The sequence below is a fragment of the Mixophyes fleayi genome, chromosome 4 (assembly GCF_038048845.1).
Source record: "Mixophyes fleayi isolate aMixFle1 chromosome 4, aMixFle1.hap1, whole genome shotgun sequence".
NCBI classification, from domain to species: Eukaryota; Metazoa; Chordata; class Amphibia; order Anura; family Limnodynastidae; genus Mixophyes; species Mixophyes fleayi.
The window spans coordinates 178,839,746-178,852,779 of NC_134405.1; the positions used below are offsets into that span (position 1 = coordinate 178,839,746).

The 13,034-nt window shown below is 36.6% G+C and overlaps 1 protein-coding gene across 3 annotated transcripts in view; it reads right to left on the reverse strand.

The window, feature by feature from the left end:
- Window positions 1–476: 476 nt before the first annotated feature.
- Window positions 477–13,034, reverse strand: part of PLXNB2 (plexin B2) — a 146,288-nt gene continuing 133,730 nt past the window's right edge. For all 3 annotated transcript variants that reach the window (XM_075208916.1, XM_075208915.1, XM_075208917.1), the window contains 13 exons: window positions 12,698–12,876; window positions 11,722–11,788; window positions 11,308–11,454; window positions 10,407–10,563; window positions 9,731–9,831; window positions 8,675–8,759; window positions 7,984–8,138; window positions 7,696–7,856; window positions 6,030–6,177; window positions 5,233–5,297; window positions 3,752–3,827; window positions 3,069–3,143; window positions 477–1,392 (listed from right to left, as the gene is read on the reverse strand). In XM_075208916.1, coding sequence (XP_075065017.1) covers window positions 1,288–1,392; window positions 3,069–3,143; window positions 3,752–3,827; window positions 5,233–5,297; window positions 6,030–6,177; window positions 7,696–7,856; window positions 7,984–8,138; window positions 8,675–8,759; window positions 9,731–9,831; window positions 10,407–10,563; window positions 11,308–11,454; window positions 11,722–11,788; window positions 12,698–12,876 — 1,521 coding nt within the window. In that variant the 3' untranslated portion in view covers window positions 477–1,287. The remainder of the gene's footprint in view (window positions 1,393–3,068; window positions 3,144–3,751; window positions 3,828–5,232; window positions 5,298–6,029; window positions 6,178–7,695; window positions 7,857–7,983; window positions 8,139–8,674; window positions 8,760–9,730; window positions 9,832–10,406; window positions 10,564–11,307; window positions 11,455–11,721; window positions 11,789–12,697; window positions 12,877–13,034) is intronic.

Sequence of the window (13,034 nt, forward strand, 5' to 3'; positions counted from 1 at the left end):
CCTTACTGCTAACTTACCATTGAAGTCAATGGAATATTACCTTAGGCAGATAAGAGGAGTGTTACAGTGGTGATGTTTTCTTTTTTGCATCTACTTGGAGCTATGCAGGATAGTTAATTGGATGCTGTGAGAATGAGTCTACCGAACTCCCACATTGTCATTTGTAGTGCCTTTATGTTTAATGACCTTAAGCAGCATGAATTGTAAGCACAGCCTTGTCTGTGTTGCTACATAGTTCCTTCCTGAGGATATTTAAAAATGCTCTGTACCAGGTTGGTGCAACTGCTGTTATAGATGCTAAACAATATAACTGTTGTAGATGTTACATATTTAGTATGAGATGTGAGACTTTATTGTGGTACTGAAATGTACAATCAGATGCTGGCTGTGGTCTAACATCACATAATGTATTTTACATTCTTATGTAGAGATACAATAAAAAGGTGCTGTTTTGGATAAGCTACCAAGTGCAGATGAAAGATTCCGGTAACATTTTAATACAAGATAAACATTAAATTTTTACATAATCATGTCAACTTGTAATTCATTGACACACAATTAATTACATTTGGTCACAGAAAACAAAAAAGGAAAAAAAAATAAAATAAAATCAGTGACATAAATAAATCTTCTATATTCTTTACAAAATCATGTATCTTCAGTCTTTCATTAACTGGTACATGTAAGGCACATTAAAATGTATATGTATATAAAATAAATTTCAGAATATTAAAAAAAGAAAAGCAGATTTAATTTGTGCTTCCTTTAGTTTTACTACTATTGGCAGCTTTTCAGAACTCCATTAAAAGCCAGGTAGCAATACATTGCATTGCAATATCCCTTATGGCACTTAGTGGAAAAGGGAAATATCTGTCACAGATTCACATTACTTGTCCAGTTACTGAAATAGAAAGTGGAGGGAAGCATAGGATCAACTATGTCCTGATGTGTTGAAATGATTGCTTGTTACATGTATTGCTTTCCTATAAATGACACTACAAATTTAGTATGTTTGCATAATGAATTTAAAAATGCCAATGCTATAGTCAGCATTGTACAATTACATCCGTTATAAAAATTGTCCCTTCCCACATATAACACAGGTTTCACTTGAGGCATAATTTACACTAAAAACTTCTTTCTCCTTTTTTATACTGTGCAAGACAAATAGGTCTAATTAAAAAAAAAGGCAAAAAGAACATTTTTAAAAATATAACACTCTGTTCCTTAGGAAGAAAAATTAACATCTTTGATTTCACACTTTCTTTTGCTGTCCAGCCTTTCCAATCAAAGGTCGGTGACTTTATTCTCTAAAGCGGCTGCTATTTGCTGTAAGCGGATGGCTAGCTGCATGCGCTGTGCTCCTGGGTCCTCTTCTAAGGCATTTATGATCTAGGACAGACACAGGTCAGCGGGTAAGATGGATGCAATGTCGTTCTTTATCATTTTCCAAAGTATAAAAAAATAAAATAGACGCTTTCAAAATGATACATATGCAGGCACACAATGTCTATGGAGCACAGGAAACATGTAAAATGAGTATTAGGAGAAATACATTGGGAAGAACAGCTATTTCATACATTACAGTAGAATAGGAAACTTTGTTGTTGGAGTGCTTAATTAATTAGCTGGAAAAATACACAGGCAGATGTGTAGGTAGAAAGTGATAAACATGTTTACGTGATGAACTCAGTTGAAGATACAATAAGCACAGACATTGGGCTTTGCAATGCTAGCGATCTAGAAGGTATAATTACAATTGGAGTTAGGATTGATCGAGGTTAACTCTGGGATGTAGGGATGAGGAGCAGTCAAAAAGAAATGTTTAAAAGAACAATAAGCCCCAAGTTAATAAAAACCCATTCATAGTATAGCAACCCCTCCCTGCCCCATCTAACCACATCACGGATTCAGTAAAAAGCCCTTCTGGGGTTACATAAGTTTACACAATAATGCTGGGGGGCAGCAGAAGGCTGATTATGTGCAGGGGGTGACGAGCAGGTAAACCAGAAGGGGAAATATTGCTGTAATAAAGGTGACTGCTGTAGTAATTTGGCCAATATCAGACTTCACCACATCGTCCACATTTACAGACATGTCTGATGATCCCATCAATCTCGAGCATCAAACTCATGACACATGAGCCTCAACATGGCTGCATGTCTGGCCAGTATAAATGATCCTCTTGAGTAATGTTTGGGATATAATAATACAATATGATGTACCCCAAGATAATCTAATTTAAACGACTGGAGTTGGACTTCTAGGAAGACTGTACATGGTAAGAGTAGATGAGACAAGGGAATTTAAGAAAGAAGTAACCATTTCTCACAGTTTAAAATAAGCCAATTTAGGAGGCTTGATAATAAATATCAATCTAGACTGCACATACTTGTAAACCCTGTACTACAAAGCAAGTGTTAACGTGGTTTTCTAATTTACCATGAATGTAATTTATTGTTTGTACATGTTGTTCTACATAAATATACTGTTTTATTTAGTTATTGTTTTGCCTTCTAGCTTATGTACTTCTATCCATATCTGTATATGAGCAGGATACCGCTCTATGTATCGCAGAGAGGACGGCAGAGTATACTGTAATCCATGGCAATAAAAAACAGATTCTGAAAGATATATGGCTAAAGGCCAGAAGGCAAAAAAAAATGACAGTTGCCTGAAGGGGGGGGTGATCCTGATAAAGGTACAGCTTTTCAGGATAGATTTCCACTGTGTTAACAAAACCATGGTTATAGGTGTGAATTGTAAAGCATTGGACATTCACATGAGAACCAGTGACAAACACAAACAACTAATCCTACACATTACAAATGCTAACAGAACACCCACTAAAAAAACACATGGACTTTGGCCCTTATCGGGATACATTTCTGGTGTTCCGGGATGCATATACTGCACGCACATAAATAGACATATAGTTAATAAAAAGTGACTATAATGAAGCCTGATCTTTAAAGAAATGACATTCCAGGAATTGGTAGAATAAGAATGTTATTCCAGATTCATACAATTTGTAACACCGAACTTCATCTTTGACCAGAAACACTTACCTCATCGTAATATTTCTTTGTATACTGGTACAGCTGGTGCAGTGCTACAAGTGTGTTCAATGATTCTGTATGTGCCTGTGGATTACAAAACAGAATAAACCATAGATTTTAAAAAATAAATACAAGGAAATTTAGTGAGAAATTGCACTACTCTGTCATACAGAAAGCTAGGACTGCAGAATCCTTCTGGAATTAGAAATTATCCCAAACAGAGTAGACACACCCATGATTTTTATATGTCCTACCATGTATTAAATACATTAGTAAGCTTATGCAAAAAGTAAATTATGCAAAACTTTGTAAATGGAACATATTATTTACACTTGGCAATTAAAACACATTGCACTTTGTAAAAGAGAATTTAATAAATTTTCCTTACTTGTCCATTTATTATAATTATTCAATAACTGACAGTAGCAGCTATAGCCCTAAAACAAGTTTCTATACTGAAGCCAGCCCCCAGAGACATCACATGCCATAGTAAGAAAAGCATCTAATACTCACATACACTAGGCTCTACTGACTAGTATGCATTGGGAGCCTTTCTACAACTGGCGTTTCAGTTCTCTCTATTTTGGAACATTACCGCTCCTAACTGCATGATTATATTTGGTAAATTCCAATTTTACACACACTGTTGAAATATGTTTCACTTTGGTTTATATAGATTTCATCTTACTTACCCTTGAAATTTCTGCTAAATGTGTATTCATGTCTTGGTCACTGACTTGTACCATTTGACGAATTCCTTTGTAATAACTGGGGGGAAAATAGTTCATGATCGCATTAATTTACACCATTAAAATGATCCAGCAGTGGACATTCTTTTTTTTGGATGTAGTAAGGCTGGTTACATAATGGCATTCAAATATTGCTTCTGACTTGCGTTTTAATGCAAGTGCAATACATGGAAAAACATCTAAAAATAAAACTCTATTCTATGCATTCATCCTTGTGTCTGTGTGACTGCTACTTTTTCCTTAAAGCATATATTACTACACTGTCAAAACTCTACTAATCTGTATGGGAGCACATACCCATTAACAGTGAACATAAGCAGAGTTTAACTAGCATTGATTTCTAAGGTTCATTAATTTCAGTCTTCAAAGTTGTGCGCTACATGCAGAAATGCATGCCCATTGAAATGAAAGGGCAAAACAAATTAATGGAATTGCACAGCACTGATCCACCATGCTTCTCTTCCACATCAACAGAGATTCTAATGATGTCTGATTAAAATCCCCTCCCCTCAGCACCAGCCAATCACAGGGGAAACATCAGAAAACCACTTGTGATTGGCTAAGGAGATTCCTGAACAATTTATTTCGCTCTCATTCTGCAGTTCACATTGTCCATTGTGTTTTTTTATTTTTGTACTTTGGTTAGATTTTGGATTAAAAGAATGAGGTCTAGCTTGGATTTCGTTTTGGATTACAGACACTTCCTTATGGATTAAAAAATGCAAGCATGCCATGGGATTACAGCAGGATAAACAGAGAAAGTCTTATTTTAAGAAAGAGGTTATTGGAGTATTTTATTTAAACTTTATTTGTACAAGTGCGTGTCAGTTTTCTATACTATATATTTATTTTTTTTTACAATGAACAAGGGTTGGGATATTGCCATCATAATGGGAAATCTGAGGTGACAATACTTCCACTCCAGAGATCTCAATATTCCTCATCATTCCAGTACCAGTACCAAGGGATGTAAGGAAGAGCTATAGGGCTAGATTTACTAAACTGCGGGTTTGAAAAAGTGGAGATGTTGCCTATAGCAACCAATCAGCTTCTAGCTGTCATTTTGTAGAATGTACTAATAAATAAATGACAACTAGAATCTGATTGGTTGCTATAGGCAACATCTTCCCTTTTTCAAACCCACAGTTTAGTAAATATACCCCATAGTGTTTGTACATGCATGCGGTTTGCAATTGCATTTTTTTAACCAGTAGATATCTGGCCTAAAACACCTGCAACATTCAACACGGTTTCAAGCAAAATAAAAATGAATATATCGTGGAACTACTTCCATTTTATACATGCTGAATTTATGTATAATTTAATCATAATTGTACCATTTCAGATAAAAATGTAAATGTAAACAAATTAATGGGTAACTGGGGACAGTCCAGTGTATGTATTCATGCAGTTTGAGGACTTACTCTTCCACCATTTTCTTGTACGTTGAGATCTCCTTTGCATACAGCAATTTGTTGCTGGGCGACTCCTATAGATGTTAAAAACAGGTAGAAAAGACTGTCAATAATTACACAAGACTACAAGAGAGGGTGCCAATGTTGTGTCAGTTCGTTTCATTTTTTTTCAAAAATCTGAGCATAAAAATGTCAAACACTGTGCAATAATCCAGTAGACATTGCTAAGGTACTGCTGTCTTATGTGTGTTCATTATATTAAATCTGAACAGTCCTTACAAATATATTACATTCTAAATTACATTGTAGCACTAACAGAAAGAAATCACTTGCTTTAAAAGCAAATACATGTGTCTGATCAAAAAGTTATTTCCATTTTTTTTTAAACATTTTGTTTACAATGTATTACTAGGTATTAAACTAAACTAACATTTCCATGATACAGTGACCAGTGAGTGGAACTGCTCTACTGTATTTTATACTTTGTAGTACAGTAAATGACAGCTACCAGTAATTTGGATAAAAGCAAAACAATGAGATATTATAGCTTTTGCCAACAATACTTTTCTCCAAACAGCTAAGCCTAACCTTGTGTGTGAGAAACTGGCTGCAGCGCACCAACACAAGGAATGAAAGCAATAAGGACAGGTTGTCACACATAACATGCCTGCACCACCTGTCCGAGATAACAATGACAATTTCTGCCTGACAATAGTAATTCCATTCCCACGGACTTCTGTGCCAACTTTTTAAATAAGCAGATGAAAGTTGCCAGGTAATAGACATCAATCAGCCGCGTCACTTACTCTGCTCAGTTTGTGCTCTGTCCTGCTGCATGCATCCATGAAAGTCTGTGCAATGACTGACAAGGAAGCATCCACTACTTCATGCACATGTACATCAAAGATGAAATGGGGGTTCTTCAGTATGTTAACCCAAAACCGTAGTGATAAACTGCATGGAGGAAAAACACTATTAATATTTTTGCAGTTTTAACATTAAGACACATTACAGACATTGCTGAGTAACGGTACTCCTATGCCGCAAAGATATTTTATTCACATGTAATTAGCTACTTAGGACATTGCTCCTTTGATGTCTGCAGTTAATTTGTTATATCTTGCAGTGGCGGAACTACCATTGGTGCAGTAGGCGGGTGCACCGGGGCCCATGGTGATAAGCAACAAATCAGAGATGGAACTAGCGAGCTGTGGGCCCCGGTTCCCTCCTCCACACTTCCCTGCACCGGGGCCCACAGCTCACTAGTTCCGCCTCTGGTTTGTTGCTTGTGCCAATATATGCAAATTTACAGAGGAATTAAGATCTCTTTGGAAAATAACACTCATATTGAACAGATTTTTTTAAAAATAAATAAAAAATGGTATCTGTTAATTATATGGTCACCAGTGTCGAGGGGCACTCAAGAGCAACCCTATCCTTGTCTATTATTGCTGGTATTTTGGTATATTTTGGAGGCAGTGCTACCACCACTAGCTTTTCCTCCTGGAATATCAGGTTCATGTTAAAAAGGTACAACACTTAATTTTTAACAGTGCCTATCTGTGGAATTGCATCTTTAAGTATTCCAAAATAAGAAGTTTAGTTGAGAAAATTAAGACGTTTGGAAAATGATTTTACTACTTCTATCACTATATGCTGCTTTAAATCAAAGAAATATTAACTTGAATAAAACATGCACATCATAGTGAATTGATGCAATTAGTTCATCTTTTGACATCATCCTGAGTGTGTTACACCTGGAGATGGGCAACAAAATGGTTACATTGAAGTAATATAAAGTGACAATAATCTGGTAGGTCTAACTATGTATTACTGTGGTACTACATGGGTTACTGTGATTTTATTTACCTTTTTTTTGTCCGGGAAAGTGGGAGACAGCCGGTGTGTCTTATGACTGCTCAGTGAAGTTGTAGGAACTCAAACTTAGCGCATGACTGAAAAACTCCCTCTACTGCCCATTCTGCCACTATAGATTTCAGTTATTAAGGATTATTTTCAATGTAGGTGCTGTTTTATGTAGGAGTGTGTGTGTGTGTGTGTGTGTGTGTGTAGGTGCTGTTTTATGTAGGAGTGTGTGTGTGTGTGTGTGTGTGTGTGTGTGTTTCTCAGGCGTAGTTGGTGTACAGGAAAATGGCAGACATAGAAGGAGGCTTATGCTTTTGTAAATCAACAACAGTTTGAATGAGTCCAGGACAACAAACTGTAACCCCATCACCTAGATATAAGAATCATTATCAAGTGTGATATCAGCGTAACCTACGGATGCCCAATACGTTGTTCTTGAATGGTTTCTATACCAGTGGAATATTTATAGCCTAACCCTGGTGTACATTTGACCTAAACATATAACTGGACTGACTTAAGGCCGCCATCACCATTATCTGCTGCATTCAATACTCTGCAGATATAGGGTAAGTTAAATACACTGTTCTGGACCTATAAATAACATACCTGTTTGTTTTCCATATGTGAACGGTGTCTTCATCTTTAATTTCATATTTCTCTGCTTGGTCATCCAAAAAGTCAAAGAAATATTTAACAGCTGGCGGTACCACTTGATTGGAATTAAGGACACTCTGAAAAAAGTTATCTACAAACTGCTGGAGCGTACCCTGTCACAAGTAATAAAAAAAAAAAAAAGAAGAATTAAAAACCAAAATACAACTTCAGCAAAAAGCAGTCACCAGTACACAATGAGCTGTTTTGTTACAACAGAGACATCACAGAACATGAGTTTACCTTGACGGACAGAAGCCTTGTCAGATAGATTTCTGTTATGGCTTTGGTCTGTTCTTTTGCCTTCATACTTCCTCTTTTGGATTTGCTTTCATCTACTTCATCTGTTGGACGGACAAGATGCCATACTTTGTTTTCGTCCTCTAGTAGTGCATGCCCTAAAAAGAAAACCAGAAATAGCTTAACGACCTACCTATTTTGTGTGCGCACCTACTCTGTGGAAGCACAGACAATATATATATATATATATCATGAACAGTGCCAGCAATGTTTATCCTTGTTGGTAGCAAAGCCTTATCCTTAAAAACAGTGTGGTGAAAGTCCTGCAAAGTGATGACAATATCATCATCGAACAAAAGATTAAACAAGTTGGATGTGTGAACTTTGTTCTATACAGAGGTGCGTGACACCACAATCTTCCTGTGCTACATTACTCCTTCCCCAGTGTCAGTCTGACTGCCTGCTCACTTCTCTTCCCATTCTCACATCTATACACAAGATCAGCACATTCATCTCCTAAAATAATCTGTGTTGCTTTGAACATTCCCATGATCTTATGGCATTAATGTTTGTTTTTAGCCTCACCCACTTCAAAAATATGGGACATCCTGGATGAACAGAGGATGAAGTTTGAATACAAAAAGCCGGTCAGACCTTTGATGATAAAACTGAACACTAAACAGTATATACATACTTTCTCCTGGGAAGTCTTGGTGATTTTCCTCGTGTTGCTGAGAAATTCCAATTCTTGATAAAATGAGTGTGGCATTATCTCTAACCTGCAAATATAACCACAAACATTCAGAATATGTATTTGTGAAAATGGTATCTGCTACGAATACTTCAGACACTTGAAAAGCAAAATAAAATACACAAGGAGGTCTGGTATATGCTGGAATAATAGAATAGATTTTCAATAAAGTATCTTTATTTAGGGATTACCCAGATAAGCATTTACGTTTGTTACAGTATAAATATAATGTAAATGAATAGTGCCGTGTATAGAGCAACTGATACTATCTGGAATGGTGTCCACACAGATAACAATGACTTGTGCATCATAGATGTGACCATGTGATAATGACAGACCTCTGTGCCTTCTATAGAATTGCCGTCTGTAATATGACATACTTGGCAGAATATGGAGATCATCTGATCTATGCTGCACTGTAAATATATTTTATGGCGTTCTTTTGATAGAACACTGGAATCTATATATTTTAGAGGATATAGTAAAAAAAACAGATATATAAGTGCCTTTAGCTATTATTCTGCCATTTATTATTTTCACACAGCTAGTGCAAACCCAACAACATATTTATTCTGCGAGCTCTAACTTTATAAGCAGACCAAATATGTGCGCTTTGGTGTAGTTATAAGGGTGTAAATGGAAATATGCAGGAATCTTAAGCTATTCTTCTCCCCAGTGGAGAAAACCTATAGAGAGAATGTGGGGTATTATACTACATATCATAAGCAGATATGTCTGTGATCAGGGAGATCAGTGATCAATGCATCCCTGACAATATTATATTTGTGTAGCCAGCAACACCAGAGCGTTAAATATACCGTAAATTAAAATATATACACAACAGTGATCAATGTTCCTGCAATAAAAATATTATATATTTTTCAGGTAAACAAATTCATATCACTAAACCAAAGATTACCAGAAAGACAGATAAAGCAAGAAACATGACAGGCTTAAAATTATATCAATATAATGGTTTGATTGGTAAAACTTGCTCACATTGTAATGCATTAGTGTATTAATCCGCTTCAGTCTGCCTTCTTTCTGTGAGGTTACATCCAAGTCAGACAATATCTGTGCTGTTGAGCCAGGTCTCCACTCTGAAAGAAAAGAGATTAGAGTTTCCGTAAAAGGTTTTTGTGCAAAAGGATACAAACTAGAAATCACGGACTACATTTGTGTATAAAGAAACCCCTCCACGTTTCTCTTGCCTGGCATAAAATAATTTGGCTCCATAGGTGTAGCGTGTTACATTGAGCAACTTCAAACATGTCGCTATTTGTTATGTACAATAATCTAACAATGTACACTTGCTGATTTTAGCCAATTTGGTAATTTTCAACTGCACTGACTAATTGGTAACATACTAAATGTGACCCCCAAACAACTGCCAAAATAGACAATTCTGACTACAGATGACCATATTCGTCTTTGCACAGGGACAAAAGTGGTAGACCCCTTTAAAATCCATTCATTTTCTCCAGTGCACCAAACTAGATCTTCCCATATTGGCCATAAATTGTGTGGCCAGATCAGTTATCGGGTTATGTAACAAACAAGTTGCCACATTTATGGATAGTATTGAAGTCAGTAATTAGACTAGAGCGTAATTTCACAGGACAAAAAGAACATTAAAATCACAATGCAGTAAAGATATCTTGTCACACAAACTTACCTAGTGCTAAACTGTCTGCTTTTGGTCGATGTGTATAGGGAAGGTTCTTGTAAACTTGATCAACAATTTTCTCCTTAACTTGTGTGATTGTGTCACAGTTTAACACTTTAACTGGCACAGGTTCCAAACCTTCATCCTGAACGATGACATTGACCGTCTGCAGATAAAACATAACAAGCCATCATTAGTTTCCACTACTAAAGCCTTTATGTAAAGATTTCCAATTCCTAGCGCCCTTTACTACAATTGCAACAGGACTGGTTTTGCTGACCATGTGATAATCTCATTTGATTACACCCTAGAAAATATTACTTCACTAAACCACAGTTTACCTGTGTGAACTACATTGGAGACAAATAAGCAAAAGTGGGAATGTCCCCAGGCTGTACACAATAGTCATTGTCACCTGTAACAGGTGTAGGACCAAATCCATTGACATAAAGCTCAGTGGAAAATGTAAGTGATATACAATCAGTGGAGCCAGTGTGTAAGCAACACAAGCTTGTTATCAAAAATTAATAGCAGGAGAAAATCCAGGCACCGGGCTGCTGATCTTGAGTTAGTAATGAAGACATACCGAATAGAGGTACCGAAAGGATTTAATATGGGTGAAAGGCATACACAGGCAATATTAATACAAAGACACAAACAAAAATGTAGTGAAGAGTCTGAAGTATAAAGTGACTAGCAGTCTGCTGATAACCCAGACTTTACAGATATTCTTGCTTGTCCCTTGACATTTATACTTCAATTGCCCTATTGTTAAGAATAATCTGTAGGTGGTTAAAAGTGTCTTTTACTTTTGATGAGAAGAATAGACAATGATTGTATTGGCAGACAGTATGAACACACCGTGTCATCTATGCAATTGTATTTTTCATTTACAAAAGAGCCCACTTACCAACTGTGAGTATTCCACATCATCGCCCAGTAATCCTGTATCATTCAGGGTGTATTTGGCTTTTATGTGCACGGCGTCCACAGGGCCCTTCTCCACTTGGTGTTTGATTGCCTTGAACAGTTTGTATAAATGTTCACCAGCTGTGTCCTGCATATGAAATACAAAGTAATATGTGTCCACTAAATTGGTCAAGGAATATATTTTAATGGTATTAACATCTCAAATCCTCATCCCCAGTGAAAACTTTCCTTCCCTCATGCATAAGCAATGGCTGCTCTATGATACCAGATGAGTAAGCCATCCATAATATCGCTTCTAAACTGCCACAGAAGAACAGAATAATAACCACAGAACGAGCCAATATCAACATATACTTCATATTCCGGCTGACTGCGACACTTGTTCATCACCTACCTTTAGATACTGATATAAACAGATGGACATCCAGTTGGAAAGCATCCGCTCAACGACGGTTTCTGATCTGCAAACAGAAAGAATGTAACAAACTGATTTTCTTACTGAAGTCTTTTGCATACATTTTATCCTATGTTACACCTTTAGATATGGGATGTTGGAAAGGTAATTGCTTTGCTAATGCCGAATAGGAACAAACGTTGTAAGAGGCATATAATAAACACAGAGCTGGACAAATACTAGTCCTTGACGTCATTGAATAATTTACTGCTAGCACCATCAAGGTGACCATAAGGCTACTGCAACACTAACGTTTTATGTGAGAAGGTAGGTAATCATTGGAAAACAAATATTTATTATTCACGCTCTGCTCCATTTCCCTCCATGATTACAAACATGCCTCCAGTCATCTGGCAGTGTTTAAAAATCTGTGTGAATTTTGTGCCAAACCCTGTATTTACACACACACACACACACACAAAATTATATTATTTACACACACACACTTACATATACATACATATATACACACACATACAGCAATTACAAACAAATGCTGCAGTATGTATGGATTCAATATTCATGAGAGGAACCAGGGAGGGACTTACCAAAACAGAACGCAAAGCACAAGATAATATATATTTGATTTATTTAATAAAAGTGGACTCCATCACTGGTTGTGCTGACATAATACACAAAACTACCCGTCCCTCTAACTCAAACAGCAGCTAAAATACATCTCTTAAAATCTCCAATGTTTGCAGGATACAGCTGCCTCTTGTACCCTAATCTCCATACATAGCTGACTGATCAGCTTGTACATCTGATGCACCCCATTAGACCGATATTATGGCCAATCAGTCAGGTGTCTTTCACGTGACTGGTAGTTAGATAGTGCAAAGCCATGCAATGTTTTAGCTCCATGTACACATGCGTATTAGATCCCAAATTATATATGAGCTAGAGTTTACTTTACCTTCTCAGCATAAGCTTTGGATTCTTGGCCACATACTGCGCCATCAGTTCCATAAATAATGTGTTCATGATATCGGTGTAATATTCTAGCTTTCCATGCAAGGCGACCGTAAGCAGGGATGCAAAATAAAGCTTTTCCCTGGCAGAGAAGTCCTTCTGGCCTTCCAGAGTATGGATAAACTAAGAAAAATGACAGCTATTATTATACTAAAATAGATGGACTGTTGTTAGCATAGCTGGGATTTAATTACACTAAAGAAACCTAAGCTTCAGGATTTTAAGAGAATCTCACACTGCATAATTGGGGTAATGGGTTTGAGAAATAAAAAAGGTCAATA